A 17,937-nucleotide genomic window follows, 5' to 3' on the forward strand; every position below is an offset into this window, starting at 1 on the left:
ACGGTGCCAGAGGCAGGGTAGCTGGAAGAATGAACAATATCTCCAGAAACCATGGTGGAGAGGGGAAGATAAGATGTGTTTGGTGGTAGGATCATATTATGGGTGGCAGCAGTGATGAAATCATCATAGGCAGTCCCTCGAATCGAGGATGACTTCCTTCCACGTCCAAAAGTTCACAGGTGTTTCAATGAAGGACCTAAAATTCCAGGTCCCAATTAAATCTTGAAGGGTGGAAGATGCCTGTGCGTGTGGTGGCCATTGCACACCAGTCACCACATGGCCTTGACAGAGATGTGAAAGGAAGAGGGAGGGGGGTCAAGGCAGAAACAGGAGAACTAGCATGGAGTCTGTCAAGAACAGCTCGAGAGATAAATTGTCGGGTGAGGGAAATGGAAGAATGTTTAGAAGCTCTGGTGTTATAATGGGTGACTTTAATATGCACATAGATTGGGCTAACCAAACTGGAAGCAATACGGTGGAGGAGGATTTTCTGGAGTGCATAAGGGATGGTTTTTTAGACCAATATGTCGAGGAACCAACTAGGGGGGAGGCCATCTTAGACTGGGTGTTATGTAATGAGAAAGGATTAATTAGCAATCTCGTTGTGCGAGGCCCCTTGGGGAAGAGTGACCATAATATGGTGGAATTCTGCATTAGGATGGAGAATGAAACAGTTAATTCAGAGACCATGGTCCAGAACTTAAAGAAGGCTAACTTTGAAGGTATGAGGCGTGAATTGGCTGAGATGGATTGGCGAATGATACTTAAGGGGTTGACAGTGGATGGGCAATGGCAGACATTTAGAGACCGTATGGATGAATTACAACAATTGTACATTCCTGTCTGGCATAGAAATAAAAAAGGGAAGGTGGCTCAACCGTGGCTATCAAGGGAAATCAGGGATAGTATTAAAGCCAAGGAAGTGGCATACAAATTGGCCAGAAATAGCAGCGAACCTGGGGACTGGGAGAAATTTAGAACTCAGCAGAGGAGGACAAAGGGTTTGATTAGGGCAGGGAAAATGGAGTATGAGAAGAAGCTTGCAGGGAACATTAAGACGGATTGCAAAAGTTTCTATAGATATGTAAAGAGAAAAAGGTTAGTCAAGACAAATGTAGGTCCCCTGCAGTCAGAATCAGGGGAAGTCATAACGGGGAACAAAGAAATGGCGGACCAATTGAACAAGTACTTTGGTTCGGTATTCACGAAGGAGGACACGAACAACCTTCCGGTTAGAAAAAGGGGTCGGGGGGTCTAGTAAGGAGGAGGAACTGAGGGAAATCCTTATTAGCCGGGAAATTGTGTTGGGGAAATTGATGGGATTGAAGGCCGATAAATCCCCAGGGCCTGATGGACTGCATCCCAGAGTACTTAAGGAGGTGGCCTTGGGAATAGTGGATGCGTTGACAGTCATTTTCCAACATTCCATTGACTCTGGATCAGTTCCTATGGAGTGGAGGGTAGCCAATGTAACCCCACTTTTTAAAAAAGGAGGGAGAGAGAAAACAGGGAATTATAGACCGGTCAGCCTGACATCGGTAGTGGGTAAAATGATGGAATCAATTATTAAGGATGTCATAGCAGTGCATTTGGAAAGAGGTGACATGATAGGTCCAAGTCAGCATGGATTTGTGAAAGGGAAATCATGCTTGACAAATCTTCTGGAATTTTTTGAGGATGTTTCCAGTAGAGTGGATAAGGGAGAACCAGTTGATGTGGTATATTTGGACTTTCAGAAGGCGTTCGACAAGGTCCCACACAAGAGATTGATGTGCAAAGTTAGAGCACATGGGATTGGGGGTAGTGTACTGACATGGATTGAGAACTGGTTGTCAGACAGGAAGCAAAGAGTAGGAGTAAATGGGTACTTTTCAGAATGGCAGGCAGTGACTAGTGGGGTACCGCAAGGTTCTGTGCTGGGGCCCCAGCTGTTTACACTGTACATTAATGATTTAGATGAGGGGATTAAATGTAGTATCTCCAAATTTGCGGATGACACTAAGTTGGGTGGCAGTGTGAGCTGCGAGGAGGATGCTGTGAGGCTGCAGAGCGACTTGGATAGGTTAGGTGAGTGGGCAAATGCATGGCAGATGAAGTATAATGTGGATAAATGTGAGGTTATCCACTTTGGTGGTAAAAACAGAGAGACAGACTATTATCTGAATGGTGACAGATTAGGAAAAGGGGAGGTGCAAAGAGACCTGGGTGTCATGGTACATCAGTCATTGAAGGTTGGCATGCAGGTGCAGCAGGCGGTTAAGAAAGCAAATGGCATGTTGGCCTTCATAGCAAGGGGATTTGAGTACAGGGGCAGGGAGGTGTTGCTACAGTTGTACAGGGCATTGGTGAGGCCACACCTGGAGTATTGTGTACAGTTTTGGTCTCCTAACCTGAGGAAGGACATTCTTGCTATTGAGGGAGTGCAGCGAAGGTTCACCAGACTGATTCCCGGGATGGCGGGACTGACCTATCAAGAAAGACTGGATCAACTGGGCTTGTATTCACTGGAGTTCAGAAGAATGAGAGGGGACCTCATAGAAACATATAAAATTCTGACGGGGTTAGACAGGTTAGATGCAGGAAGAATGTTCCCAATGTTGGGGAAGTCCAGAACCAGGGGTCACAGTCTAAGGATAAGGGGTAAGCCATTTAGGACCGAGATGCGGAGGAACTTCTTCACCCAGAGAGTGGTGAACCTGTGGAATTCTCTACCACAGAAAGTTGTTGAGGCCAATTCACTAAATATATTCAAAAAGGAGTTAGATGAGGTCCTTACTGCTAGGGGGATCAAGGGGTATGGCGAGAAAGCAGGAATGGGGTACTGAAGTTGAATGTTCAGCCATGAACTCATTGAATGGCGGTGCAGGCTAGAAGGGCCGAATGGCCTACTCCTGCACCTATTTTCTATGTTTCTATGTTTCTATGAAAGGTAGAGTTGGCACAGCAGTTTCTTTGGAAATGGAGAAACTGAGAGAATGGAAGGAGTCTTTACAGCGTGGGATAAAGCCAGTGAAGGTAATAGACTCCAAAGCTAAATCGGATAAGCTACTGGAGGATTTGAATTTACTTGGGAATTGGGCTGACAGGTGGCAGAGAAAATTCGATGTCAGTTTATGGAACAGGCTCCCGAGGTAGATGGTGGAAGCAGTTAGTATTGATTCATTCAAATGCAAATTCGATAGATTTCTTTCAGAAAATAGTATTTTGGGATACAGTATATGAGTAGTTTGAGACATGATGTGTGATGAGTGTAGCGTGCTCGGGGGGGACAGGTGACTTTGGATCTATGATTCTCAAAGCTGCCCACCTCTCGGGTTTTCCTCACCTCAGGTCAGGGTCTGTTGTGAACTAATTGCTCGGGATTGATTGCTGTGATTAATCAACAACTACATTATTGTTGTATCATGGGACAACCAGGATACTAGGAGGTGAACTAGATGGACCTTGGGCTTTTTTCATCCAGCAGTTCCTGTGTTCGTACATTTCAGGTAGCTGTGAGAGTTGGTGGGTTTGTAATCGATGCGAGTGGGGAACCCATCACTGGAGATGGAGAGAAGTCCAGAGGGGAAGGGAGAAGTTAGAGATGGACCATGTGATGGTGAGGATGTGTGGGAATTGGAAGCATAGTTAACAAAATTCTCACAGTCTGAGTGAGAGCAAGAAGCAGCACCCACACAGTCATCAGTGTAGCAGGAGAGGACGCCTGGGAATGTTCAACATAGTCTGCAAAAAGACACGCATACCTGGGATCCATGCAACACTTAACCTGGACAAAGTGAGTAGAATTAAGAGAAGTGGTTGAAGGTAAGAGCAAGTTCAGCCAGTTGGAGAAGGGTGTGATGATGGATGACTGGTTGGGGCACTGTTCAAGGAAGAAGCGGAGGCTATCCTGGCGAACAATAGAGGTGTGACGACTCTGTACATCCCGAGTGAAAGAAATGTGTCCTGCAGTGAATAGAGGTTCTAAGAGTTCTGTCTTCACACAGTGACCAAGCAGCTGATGGAGCGTGTCTACCAGTTCCTGGAAGGCAAGAATCGGCAGTATTACATGAAAAGCATGGATTGCATCATAGTCTGCAGGGAGGAAGCTTGCAAGGTGAGTGGAGAACAGTTTCTGATCTCATCAAAGGCTTATAATGTTGCTAAAAAGAGCAGCAAGCCTGAGGTTTGGGACGGTTTTAGAATTCAGCAAAGGAGGACGAAGAAATGATAGAGACAGAAAATAGAATATGAGAGTAAATTGGTGAGAGACATAAAAACCTATTGTAAAAACTTCTATAGGTATGTACAGGTGCGGTCTCACCAGGGCCCTATATAATTGTCTTTACTCATACTCAAATCCTCTTGTAATTAAGGCCAACATACCATTCGCTTTCCTAATTGCCTGCATGTTAACTTTCAGTGAATTGTGTACAAGGACACCCAGGTCCCTCTGAACACCAACATTTCCCAATCTCTCACCATTTAAACAATACTCTGCTTTTCTATTGTTCCTACCAAAGTGAATAACTTCACATTTCCCCACATTATATTCCATTTGCCACGTTATTGCCCACTCACTCAGCCTGTCAATATCCACTTGAAGTCTCTTTGCATCCTCCTCACAACTTACATTCCCACCGAGCTTTGTATCATCAGCAAACTTGGATATATTACATTTGGTCCCCTCATCCCAATCATTGATATAGATTGTGACTAGCTGGGGCCCCAGCACAGATCCTTGCTTACCCCACTAGTTACAGCCTGCCAACCCCAAAATGAGCCATTTATTCCTACTCTTGGTTTTCTGTCCATTAACCAATCCTCAATCCATGCTCTTGTATTACGCCCAGTCCCATGAGCCCTAGATCTGTTCAGAAACCTCCTGTGTATTATTGCCCGATTATTTTTGCACTTCTTTGAAACTTGCCGATATATTTGCTCTTCTATCACCCTCTATTTGGGAGTCGATAGTACACTCCCAGCAGTGTGATTGCTGCTTTTTTGTTTTTCTATGACCTCATTTAATGTTCCCTCCTCACAGCTGTAATTGTTTATTTAATCAATATTGCGCCCTCCCCCTCTTTTTATCCCCTCTCTATTTTGTCTGAAAACTCTAACCAGGTGTGTTGAGCTGCCATTCCTGCCCTTTTAGCCAAGTTACAGTAATAGCTCCAATATCATACTTCCACATATCTTTCTGTATCCTCACCTCATATACTGGACTTCTTCCATTGAAGTGTATACAATTAAACACTGCCAAACCCCTTTGTTGTCTATTTTCGAACCTTTGTTTTCTCTGCCTTGCAAACTTACTTACTAATTTAATGCCTTCCATTTTCAGCTTGGCTTCTCTACTTTCTGAATCTAAGCTCGTTTCCATCCCCCTGCCAAGCTAATTTAAACCCTCTCCAGCCGCGAGGACATTGGTCCCGGTCCTGTTGAGATGTAATCTGTCCAGCCTATACAGGTCCCACGTCCCCCAGAACCAGTCCCAATGTCCCAGATATCTAACGCCCTCTCTCCTGCACCATCTCTCCAGCCACGTATTCATCTGTTCTATCCTCCTATTTCTATACTCACCAGCACGTGGCACTGGGAGTAACATGTGATTACTATTTTTGAGGTCCTGCTTTTTTAATAGAAACATAGAAAATAGGTGCAGGAGTAGGCCATTCGGCCCTTCGAGCCTGCGCCGCCATTCAATGAGTTCATGGCTGAACATGCAACTTCAGTACCCCATTCCTGCTTTCTCGCCATACCCCTTGATCCCCCTAGTAGTAAGGACTACATCTAACTAATTCTTGAATATATTTCGTGAATTGGCCTCAACAACTTTCTGTGGTAGAGAATTCCACAGGTTCACCACTCTGGGTGAAGAAGTTTCTCCTCATCTTGGTCCTAAATGGCTTTCCCCTTTATCCTAAGACTGTGACCCCTGGTTCTGCACTTCCTCAACATTGGGAACATTCTTCCTGCATCTAACCTGTCTAAACCCGTCAGAATTTTAAACGTTTCTATGAGATCCCCTCTCATTCTTCTGAACTCGTGAATCCAAGCCCAGTTGATCCATATGTCAATATGTCTTGATATGTCAATCCCGCCATCCCGGGAATCAGTCTGGTGAATCTTTGCTGCACTCCCTCAATAGCAAGAATGTCCTTCCTCAAGTTAGGAGACCAAAACTGTACACAATACTCCAGGTGTGGCCTCACCAAGGCCCTGTACAACTGTAGTAACACCTCCCTGCCCCTGTACTCAAATCCCCTCGCTATGAAGGCCAACGTGCCATTTTCTTTCTTAACCGCCTGCTGTACCTGCATGCCAACCTTCAATGACTGATGTACCATGACACCCAGGTCTCGTTGCACCTCCCCTTTTCCTAATCTGTCACCATTCAGATAATAGTCTGTCTCTCTGTTTTTACCACCAAAGCGGATAACCTCACATTTATCCACATTATACTTCATCTGCCATGCATTTGCCCACTCACCTAACCTATCCAAGTCACTCTGCAGCCTCATAGCATCCTCCTCGCAGCTCACACTGCCACCCAACTTAGTGTCATCCGCAAATTTGGAGATACCAATTTAATCCCCTCGTCTAAATCATTCATGTACAATGTAAACAGTTGGGGCCCCAGCACCGAACCTTGCGGTACCCCACTAGTCACTGCCTGCCATTCTGAAAATAACCCATTTACTCCTACTCTTTGCTTCCTGTCTGCCAACCAGTTCTCAATCCACGTCAGCACACGACCCCCAATCCCATGTGCTTTAACTTTGCACATTAATCTCTTGTGTGGCACCTTGTCGAAATCCTTCTGAAAGTCCAAATACACCACATCAACTGGTTCTCCCTTGTCCACTCTGCTGGAAACATCCTCAAAAATTTCCAGAAGATTTGTCAAGCATGATTTCCCTTTCACAAATCCACGCTGACTTGGACCTATCATGTCACCTCTTTCCAAATGCGCTGCTATGACATCCTTAATAATGATTCCATCATTTTACCCACAACCGATGTCAGGCTGACCGGTCTATAATTCCGTTTTCTCTCCCTCCTTTTTTAAAAAGTGGGGTTTAATTGGCTACCCGCCACTCCATAGGAACTGATCCAGAGTCTATGGAATGTTGGAAAATGACTGTCAATGCATCCGCAATTTCCAAGGCCACCTCCTTAAGTACTCTAGGATGCAGTCCATCAGGCCCTGGGGATTTATCGGCCTTCAATCCCATCAATTTCTCCAACACAATTTCCCGACTAATAAGAATTTCCCTCAGTTCCTCCTTCTTACTAGACCCTCTGACCCCTTTTATATCCTGAAGGTTGTTTGTGTCCTCCTTAGTGAATACCGAACCAAAGTACTTGTTCAATTGGTCTGCCATTTCTTTGTTCCCCGTTATGACTTCCCCTGATTCTGACTGCCGGGTATCTATGTTTGTCTTTACTAACCTTTTTCTCTTTACATAAGAACATAAGAATTAGGAACTGGAGTCGGCCATCTAGCCCCTCGAGCCTGCTCCGCCATTCAACAAGATCATGGCTGATCTGGCCGTGGACTCAGCTCCACTTACCCACCCACTCCCCGTAACCCTTAATTCCCTTCTTGGTTAAAAATCTATCTATCTGTGATTTGAATACATTCAATGAGCTTTGCATATCTATAGAAGCTTTTGCAGTCCGTCTTAATGTTCCCTGCAAGCTTCCTCTCATACTCTATTTTCCCTGCCCTAATCAAACCCTTTGTCCTCCTCTGCTGAGTTCTAAGTTTTTCCCAGTCCCTGGGTTCGCTGCTATTTCTGGCCAATTTGTATGCCACTTCCTTGGCTTTAATACTATCCCTGATTTCCCTTGATAGCCACAGTTGAGTCACCTTCCCTTTTTTATTTTTACGCCAGACAGGGATGTACAATTGTTGTAGTTCATCCATGCAGTCTCTAAATGTCTGCCATTGCCCATCCACTGTCAACCCCTTAAGTATCATTCGCCAATCTATCCAATTCACACCTCATACCTTCAAAGTTACCCTTCTTTAAGTTCTGGACCATGGTCTCTGAATTAACTGTTTCATTCTCCATCCTAATGTAGAATTCCACCATATTATGGTCACTCTTCCCCAAGGGGCCTCGCACAACGAGATTGCTAATTAATCCTCTCTCATTACACAACACCCAGTCTAAGATGGCCTCCCCACTAGTTGGTTCCTCGACATATTGGTCTACAAAACCATCCTTTATGCACTCCAGGAAATCCTCCTCCACCGTATTGCTTCCAGTTTGGTTAGCCCAATCTATATGCATATTAAAGTCACTTCTTTCCTAGCTCACTAAAATCTGTCTGAAGGACCTCATCCCTCTTTCTGCCTATGTCATTGGTACCGATTATGGACCACGACCTCTGGCTGTTCACCTTCTCCCCTCAGAATGTTCTGCAGCCGCTCAGTGATATCCTTGACCCTGGCACCAGGGAGACAACACACCATCCTGGAGTCACGCCTGCGGCTGCAGAAATACCTACCTATTGCCCTAACTATTGAATCCCCTATCACTATTGCTTTTCTGACCTTCCAACTCCCAGTACAGCTGGACCACCCATGGTGCCTTGGCCCTTTGCTGTCCTCCCCAGAGGAACTCACTAGTATTCAGAACAAGTTAGAGAGAGCAAAATGCACTGAAGTTCTCCTGCACTACCTGCCTGGTCCTCCTTGTCTGTCAGGCGGTCACCCATTCCCTCTCTGCCTGTACACTCTTACGCTGCGGGTGACCACCTGAAACATTGTGGCCACGTAGCTCTCAGCCTTGCAGAAGCCCGGAGCTTGAGCTCCTCCAGCTGACGACACTTCCTGCACATGTGGTTGTCGAGGACACGTGAAGCATCCTGGACTTCACACGTGGCATTGGATGTGCATTTGACGGGACTGACCTGCTCTGCCATATCTCTATTTATTAGACTACGAACCATATTAATGACTTGGATGAAGGGACCGAGTGTACTGTTGCTAAATTTGCTGATGCAAAGATAGGTGGGAAAGCAAGTTATGAGGAGGACACAAAAAATCTGCAAAGGGATATAGATAGGCTAAGTGAGTGGGCAAACATTTGGCAGATGAAGTATAATGTGGGAACGTGTGAGGTTACCCACTTTGGCAGAAGAAATAAAAAAACAAATTATTATTTAAATGGAGACAGATTACAAAATGCTGCAGTACAGAGGGACCTGGGGGTCCTAGTGCATGACACAAAAAAAGTTAGTATGCAGGTACAGCAAGTGATCAAGACGGTAAATGGCCTTTATTGCAAGGGGAATAGAGTATAAAAGCAGAGAAGTCCTGCTACAACTGTACAAGGTATTGGTGAGGCCACACCTGGAGTACTGTGTACAGTTTTGGTCTCCTTATTTAAGGAGGGATATACTTGCATTGGAGGCTGTTCAGAGAATATTCACTAGGTTGATTCCTGAGATGAAGGGGTTGACATATGAAGAAAGGTTGAGCAGGTTGGGCCTGTACTTATTTAGAAGAATGAGAGGTGATCTTACTAAAACATATAAGATACGGAGAGGGCTCGACAAGGTAGATGCAGAGAGGATGTTTCCACTCAAGGTGAAATCTAGAACTAGGAGACATATTCTCAGAATAAGGGGCCACCCATTTAAAACTGAGATGAGGAGGAATTTCTTCTCTGAGGGTTGTAAATCTGTGGAATTCGCTGCCTTAAATTTATTCAATGTTCCTGTGGAGGCTGGATCATTGAATATATTTAAGGCGGAGATAGACAGATTTTTGAGCAATAAGGGAATAAAGGGTTATGGGAGCGGGCAGGGAAACATAGAAAATAGGTGCAGGAGTAGGCCATTCAGCCCCTCGAGCCTGCACCACCATTCAATATGATCATGGCTGATCATGCACTTCAGTACCCCTTTCCTGCTTGATCCCTTGATCCCTTTAGCCGTAAGGGTCACATCTAACTTCCTTTTGAATATATCTAACGAACTGGCCTCAACAACTTTCTGGTAGAGAATTCCACAGGTTAACAACTCTCTGAGTGAAGAAGTTTCTCCTCATCTCAGTCATAAATGGCTTACCCCTTCGACTGTGACACCTGGTTCTGGATTTCTCCAACATCGGGAACGATCTTCCTGCATCTAACCTGTCCAATCCTGTCAAAATTTTATATGTTTCTATGAGAGCCCCTCTCATTCTTCTAAATTCCATTGCCGAGTCGATCCAGTCTCTCCTTATATGTCAGTTCTGCCATCCCGGGCATCAGTCTGGTGAACCTTCGCTGCACTCCCTCAATAGCAAGAGTGTCCTTCCTCAGATTAGGAGACCAAAACTGTACACAATACCCAAGGTGTGGCCTCACCAAGGCCCTGTACACCTGTAGTAAGACCTCCCTGCTCCTATACTCAAATCCTCTCGCTATGAAGGCCAACATGCCATTTGCCTTCTTCAACGCCTGCTGTACCTGTATGCCAACTTTCAATGACTGATGTACCATGACACCCAGGTCTCGTTGTACCTCCCCTTTTACTAATCTGTCAGCATTCAGATAATAGTCTGCCTTCCTGTTTTTACCACCAATGTGTATAACCTCACATTTATCTGCATTATACTGCATCTGCCATGTATTTGACCACGCACCTAATCTGTCCAAGTCAACCTGCAGCCTCTTAGCATCCTCCTCACTGCTCACATTGCCACCCAGCTTAGTGACATCTGAAAACTTGGAGATATTACATTCAATTCCTTTGTCGAAATCATTAATGTATATTATAAATAGTTGGAGGCCCAGCACTGAGCCCTGCGGCACCCCACTAGTCACTGCCTGCCATTCTGAAAAGGACCCATTTATCCCGACTCTCTGCTTCCTGTCTGCCAACCAGTTCTCTATCCACATCAATACATTACCCCCAATACCATGTGCTTTAATTTTGCACACCAATCTCTTGTGTGGGACCTTGTCAAAAGCCTTTTGAAAGTCCAAATACAACACATCCACTGGTTCTCCCTTGTCCACTCTACTAGTTACATCCTCAAAAAATTCCAGAAGATTTGTCAAACATGATTGTCCTTTCATAAATCCATGCTGACTTGGACCGATCCTGTCACTGCTTTCCAAAAGTGCTGCTATTTCACCTTTAATAATTGATTCCAACATTTTCCCCACCAGCGATGTCAGGCTGATCGGTCCATAAATTTCTGTTTTCTCTCTCCCTCCTATTTTTAAAAAGTGGGGTTACATTAGCTACCCTCCAGTCCATAGGAACTGATCCAGAGTTTATAGGCTGTTGGAAAATGATCACCAATGCATCCACTATTTCTAGGGCCACTTCCTTAAGTACTCTGGGATGCAGACTATCAGGCCCTGGGGATTTATCGACCTTCAATCCCATCAATTTCCCCAACACCATTTCCTGACTAATAAGGATTTCCTTCAGTTCCTCCTTCTCGCTAGACCCTCTGTCCCCTAGTATTTCCGGAAGGTTATTTGTGTCTTCCTTCGTGAAACTGAGTCCGTGATCAGGTCAGCCATGATCTTATTAAATGGCGGAGCAGGCTCGAGGGATCAAATGGCCGACTCCTGCTCCTATCTCTTGTGTTCTATTATCAACCACACGGCTAATTTTTGTAATCTGCAAACTTTTTAATCATACCCCCGACATTCAAGTCTAAACCATTGATGTATACCACAAAAAGCAAGGGACCTATTACCGAGTCCTGCGGAATCCCACTGGAAACATCCTTGCAGTCACAAAAACGCTCATCGACCATTACCCTTTGCTTCCTGCCTCTGAGCCAATTTTGGATCCAACTTGCCACTTTGCCTTGGATCCCATGGGCTTTTACTTTCGTGACCAGTCTGCCATGTGGGACCTTATCAAAATCCTTGCTAAAATCTATAAATACTACATCAAATGCACTACCCACATCGACCCTCCTTATTACTTCCACATAAAATTCAATCAAGTTAGACAGACACGAACTTCCCTTAATAAATCCATGCTGACTGTCCTTGATTCATCCATTTGTTTCTAAATGAAGATTTATCCTGTCCCTCAGAATTTTTTCCAGTACTTTTCCCACCACCGAGTTTAGCCTGACTGGTCTGTAATTACTCGGTCTATCCCTTTCTCCCTTTATAAATAACGGTTCAACGTTAGCAGTCCTCCGGGAACACACCTGTAGCCAGAGAGGATTAGAAAATAATGGTCTAAGCCTCTGCTATTTCCTTTCTTGCTTCTCTTAACAGCCTGGGATACATTTCATCCGGGCCTGGGGCCTATCCACTTTCAAAGATGCTAAATCCCTAAATACTTCCTCTCCCACTATGTTTATTTCACCTAATATTTCACACTCCCTGATTGCTATGTCTGTATCGCTCCTCTCTTATGAAAACAGATGCAAAGTATTCATTAAAAAGCAGACCGACATAAAAACATAAGAATTAGGAACAGGAATAGGCCATCTAGCCCCTCGAGCCCGCTCCGCCATTCAACAAGATCATGGCTGATCTGGCCATGGACTCAGCTCCACTTACCCGCCCTCTCCCTGTAACCCTTAATTCCCTTATTGGTTAAAAATCTATCTATCTGTGATTTGAATACTTTCAATGAGCTAGACTCAACTGCTTCCCTAGGCAGAGAATTCCACAGATTCACAACCCTCTGGGAGAAGAAATTCCTTCTCAACTCGGTTCTAAATTGGCTCCCCCGTATTTTGAGGCTGTGCCCCCAAGTTCTAGTCTCCCAGTAGAAACAACCTCTCTGCCTCTATCTTGTCCATCCCTTTCATTATTTTAAATGTTTCTATAAGATCACCCCTCATCCTTCTGAACTCCAACGAGTAAAGACCCAGTCTACTCAATCTATCATCATAAGGTAACCCCCTCATCTCCGGAATCAGCCCAGTGAATCGTTTCTGTACCCCCTCCAAAGCTAGTATATCCTTCCTTAAGTAAGGTGACCAAAACTGCACGCAGTACTCCAGGTGCGGCCTCACCAATACCCTGTATAGTTGCAGCAGGACCTCCCTGCTTTTGTACTCCATCCCTCTCGTAATGAAGGCCAACATTCCATTCGCCTTCCTGATTACCTGCTGCACCTGCAAACTAACTTTTTGGGATTCGTGCACAAGGACCCCCAGGTCCCTCTGCACCGCAGCATGTTGTAATTTCTCCCCGTTCAAATAATATTCCCTTTTACTGTTTTTTTTTCCAAGGTGGATGACCTCTCACATTTTCCAACATTGTATTCCATCTGCCAAACCTCAGCCCATTCGTTTAACCTATCTAAATCTCTTTGCAGCCTCTCTGTGTCCTCTACACAACCCGCTTTCCCAATAATCTTTGTGTCATTTTGTTACACTATACTCTGTCCCCTCTTCCAGGTCATCTATGTATATTGTAAACAGTTGTGGTCCCAGCACCGATCCCTGGGGCACACCACTAACCACCAATTTCCAACCCGAAAAGGACCCATTTATCCCGACTCGCTGCTTTCTGTTAGCCAGCCAATTCTCAATCCATGCTAATACATTTCCTCTGACTCCACGTAACTTTATCTTCTGCAGTAACCTTTTGTGTGGCACCTTATCGAATGCCTTTTGGAAATCTAACTACACCACATCCATCGGTACACCTCTATCCACCATGCTCTTAATATCCTCAAAGAATTCCAGTAAATTAGTTAAACATGATTTCCCCTTCATGAATCCATGCTGCGTCTGCTTGATTGCACTATTCCTATCTAGATGTCCCGCTATTTCTTCCTTAATGGTAGTTTCAAGCATTTTCCCCACTACAGATGTTAAACTAACCGGCCTCTGCCTCAACACACAGTTTACCTTTATGGTCTCTAATAGGACCTACTTTTTCTTTAGTTATTCTCTTGCTCTTAATTTATTTATAAAACATCTTTGGGTTTTTCTTGATTTTGCTTGCCAATATTTTTTCATGCTCCTTTTTGCTTTCCTAATTTCCTTTTTAATTTCACGCCTGCATTTTCTGTACTCCTCTCGAGTTTCTGCAGTATTGAGCCCTCGGTATCTGCCATAAGCCTCCCTTTTTTTCTTTATCCTACCCTGTAAGCCCCTTGACATTCAGGAGGCTCTAGATTTATTAGTTATGTCCTTTTTCTTTACGGGAACAGATTGCTGTGAACCCTCAGGATCTCCTCCTTGAATGCCTCCCACTGCTCTGACACTGATTTACCTTCTAGTAGCTGCTCCAGTCCACTTTGGCTAAATCACATCTCAGTTTAGTCAAATTAGCTTTTCCCCAATTGAGAACTTTTATTTCTGGTTTATCTTTGTCCTTTTCCACAACTACCCTAAATCTAACTGAATTATGATCACAACTTGGGGAATAAGGAGACGGCAGAAATGTTAAACAAGTATTTTGTATCTGTCTTAGAAACATAGAAACATAGAAAATAGGTGCAGGAGTAGGCCATTCGGCCCTTCGAGCCTGCACCGCCATTCAATGAGTTCATGGCTGAACATGCAACTTCAGTACCCCATTCCTGCTTTCTCGCCATACCCCTTGATCCCCCGAGCAGTAAGGACTTCATCAAACTCCTTTTTGAATATATTTAGTGAATTGGCCTCAACAACTTCCTGTGGTAGAGAATTCCACAGGTTCACCACTCTCTGGGTGAAGAAGTTTCTCCTCATCTCGGTCCTAAATGGCTTACCCCTTATCCTTAGACTGTGACCCCTGGTTCTGGACTTCCCCAACATTGGGAACATTCTTCCTGCATCTAACCTGTCTAAACCCGTCAGAATTTTAAACGTTTCTATGAGGTCCCCTCTCATTCTTCTGAACTCCAGTGAATACAAGTCCAGTTGATCCAGTCTTTCTTGATATGTCAGTCCCGCCATCCCGGGAATCAGTCTGGTGAACCTTCGCTGCACTCCCTCAATAGCAAGAATGTCCTTCCTCAAGTTAGGAGACTAAAACTGTACACAATACTCCAGGTGTGGCCTCACCAAGGCCCTGTACAACTGTAGCAACACCTCCCTGCCCCTGTACTCAGATCCCCTCGCTATGAAGGCCAACATGCCATTTGCTTTCTTAACTGCCTGCTGTACCTGCATGCCAACCTTCAATGACTGATGTACCATGACACCCAGGTCTCGTTGCACCTCCCCTTTTCCTAATCTATCACCATTCAGATAATAGTCTGTCTCTCTGTTTTTACCACCAAAGTGGATAACCTCACATTTATCCACATTATACTTCATCTGCCATGCATTTGCCCACTCACCTAACCTATCCAAGTCACTCTGCAGCCTCATAGCATCCTCCTCGCAGCTTACACTGCCACCCAACTTAGTGTCATCCGCAAATTTGGAGATACTACATTTAATCCCCTCGTCTAAATCATTAATGTACAATGTAAACAGCTGGGGCCCCAGCACAGAACCTTGCGGTACCCCACTAGTCACTGCCTGCCATTCTGAAAAGTACCCATTTACTCCTACTTTTTGCTTCCTGTCTGCCAACCAGTTCTCAATCCATGTCAAGACACTACCCCCAATCCCATGTGCTTTAACTATGCACATTAATCTCTTGTGTGGGACCTTGTCGAAAGCCTTCTGAAAGTCCAAATACACCACATCAACTGGTTCTCCCTTGTCCGCTCTACTGGAAACATCCTCAAAAAATTCCAGAAGATTTGTCGAGCATGATTTCCCTTACACAAATCCCTGCTGACTTGGACCTATCATGTCACCTCTTTCCAAATGCGCTGCTATGACATCCTTAATAATTGATTCCATCATTTTACCCACTACTGATGTCAGGCTGATTGGTCTGTAATTCCCTGTTTTCTCTCTCCCTCCTTTATTAAAAAGTGGGGTTACATTGGCTACCCTCCACTCCATAGGAACTGATCGAGTCTATGGAATGTTGGAAAATGACTGTCAATGCATCCACTATTTCCAAGGCCACCTCCTTAAGTACTCTGGGATGCAGTCCATCAGGTCCTGGGGATTTATCGGCCTTCAATCCCATCAATTTCCCCAACTTCAGGCTTGTCTTTTTAACACACTTTGCCCCTTTAGAATTTTGCTGTAATGTGGCACTTTTTGATTTTTGTCTTGGGTTTCTCTGCCCTCCACTTTTACTTTTCTTCTTTCTATCTTTTGCTTCTGCCCCCTATTCTACTTCCCGCTGTCTCCTTGCATAGGTTCCAATCCCCCTGCCATATTCGTTTAACCCCTCCCCAACAGCACTAGCAAACATTGGAACCGGTTCTGGGGGAGCTGGGACCAGCACAAACCGGACGGTCTGCACTGGACAGGACCGGTACCAGTGTCCTAGGGCTGTTGGGGAGGAGTTAAACTAATACGGCAGGGGAATGAGAACCTATGCAGGGAGATAGAGGGAAGTAGAATGGGGGCAGAAGCAAAAGATAGAAAGAAGAAAAGTAAAAGTGGAGGCAGAGAAACCTAAGGCAAAAAGCAAAAAGGGCCACATTACAGCAAAATTCTAAAGGGGCAAAGTGTTTTAGAAAGACAAGCCTGAAGGCTCTGTGCCTCAATGCGAGGAGTATTGGGAATAAGGTGGACGAATTAACTGCACAGATAGCAGTTAACGGGTGTGATGTAATTGGCATCACGGAGACATGGCTCCAGGTTGACCAAGGCTGGGAACTCAACATCCAGGGGTATTCAACATTTAGGAAGGATAGACAGAAAGGAAAAGGAGGCGGGGTGGCATTGCTGGTCAAAGAGGAAATTAATGCAATAGTAAGAAAGGACATTAGCTTGGATGATGTGGAATCGGTATGGGTGGAGCTGCGGAATACCAAGGGGCAGAAAACGCTAGTGGGAGTTGTGTACAGACCACCAAACAGTAGTCATAAGGTTGGGGACAGCATCAAACAAGAAATAAGGGATGCATGCAATAAAGGTGCAGCAGTTATCATGGGTGACTTTAATCTGCATATTGATTGGGCTAACCAAACTGGTAGCAATACATAGAAACATAGAAAATAGGTGCAGGAGTAGGCCATTTGGCCCTTCTAGCCTGCACCGCCGTTCAATGAGTTCATGGCTGAACATGCAACCTCAGTACCCCCTTCCTGCTTTCTCACCATACCCCTTGATCCCCCTAGTAGTAATACGGTGGAGGATTTCCTGGAGTGCATTAGGGATGGTTTTCTAGACCAATATGTCAAGGAACCAACCAGGGAGCTGGCCATCCTAGACTGGGTGATGTGTAATGAGAAAGGACTAATTAGCAATCTTGTTATGTGAGACTGCTTGGGGAAGAGTGACCATAATATGATAGAATTCTTTATTACGATGGAGAGTGACACAGTTAATTCAGAAACTAGGGTCCTGAACTTGAGGAAAGGTAACTTCGATGGTTTTGAGGCGTGAATTGGCTAGAGTAGACTGGCACATAATACTTATAGGGTTGACGGTGGATAGGCAATGGCAAACATTTAAAGATCACATGGATGAACTTCAGCAATTGTACATCCCTGTCTGGAGTAAAAATAAAACGGGGAAGGTGACTCAACCGTGGCTAACAAGGGAAATTAAGGATAGTGTTAAATCCAAGGAAGAGGCATATAAATTGGCCAGAAAAAGCAGCAAACCTGAGGACTGGGAAAAATTTAGAATTCAGCAGAGGAGGACAAGGGGTTTAATTAAGAGGGAGAAAATAAAGTATGAGAAGAAGCTTGCCGGGAACATAAAAACTGACTGCAAAAGCTTCTATAGATATGTGAAGAGAAAAAGATTAGTGAAGACAAACGTAGGTCCCTTGCAATCGGATTCAGGTGAATTTATAATGGGGAACAAAGAAATGGCAGACCAATTGATCAAATACTTTGGTTCTGTCTTCACGAAGGAGGACACAAATAACCTTCCGAAAGTACTAGGGGACCAAGGGTCGAGTGAGAAGGAGGAACTGAAGGATATCCTTATTAGGCGGGAAATTGTGT

General features: G+C 44.7%; 1 protein-coding gene across 2 annotated transcripts in view; it reads left to right on the top strand.

The window, feature by feature from the left end:
* xrcc5 (X-ray repair complementing defective repair in Chinese hamster cells 5) overlaps positions 1-17,937 on the top strand; it is a 187,115-nt gene that overhangs the window by 137,711 nt on the left and 31,467 nt on the right. For both annotated transcript variants that reach the window (XM_070874236.1, XM_070874237.1), the window contains one exon: positions 3,987-4,096. In XM_070874236.1, the coding sequence (XP_070730337.1) occupies positions 3,987-4,096 (110 nt within the window). The remainder of the gene's footprint in view (positions 1-3,986; positions 4,097-17,937) is intronic.

The sequence above is a fragment of the Pristiophorus japonicus genome, chromosome 3 (genome assembly GCF_044704955.1).
Source record: "Pristiophorus japonicus isolate sPriJap1 chromosome 3, sPriJap1.hap1, whole genome shotgun sequence".
Taxonomy (NCBI): domain Eukaryota; kingdom Metazoa; phylum Chordata; class Chondrichthyes; family Pristiophoridae; genus Pristiophorus; species Pristiophorus japonicus.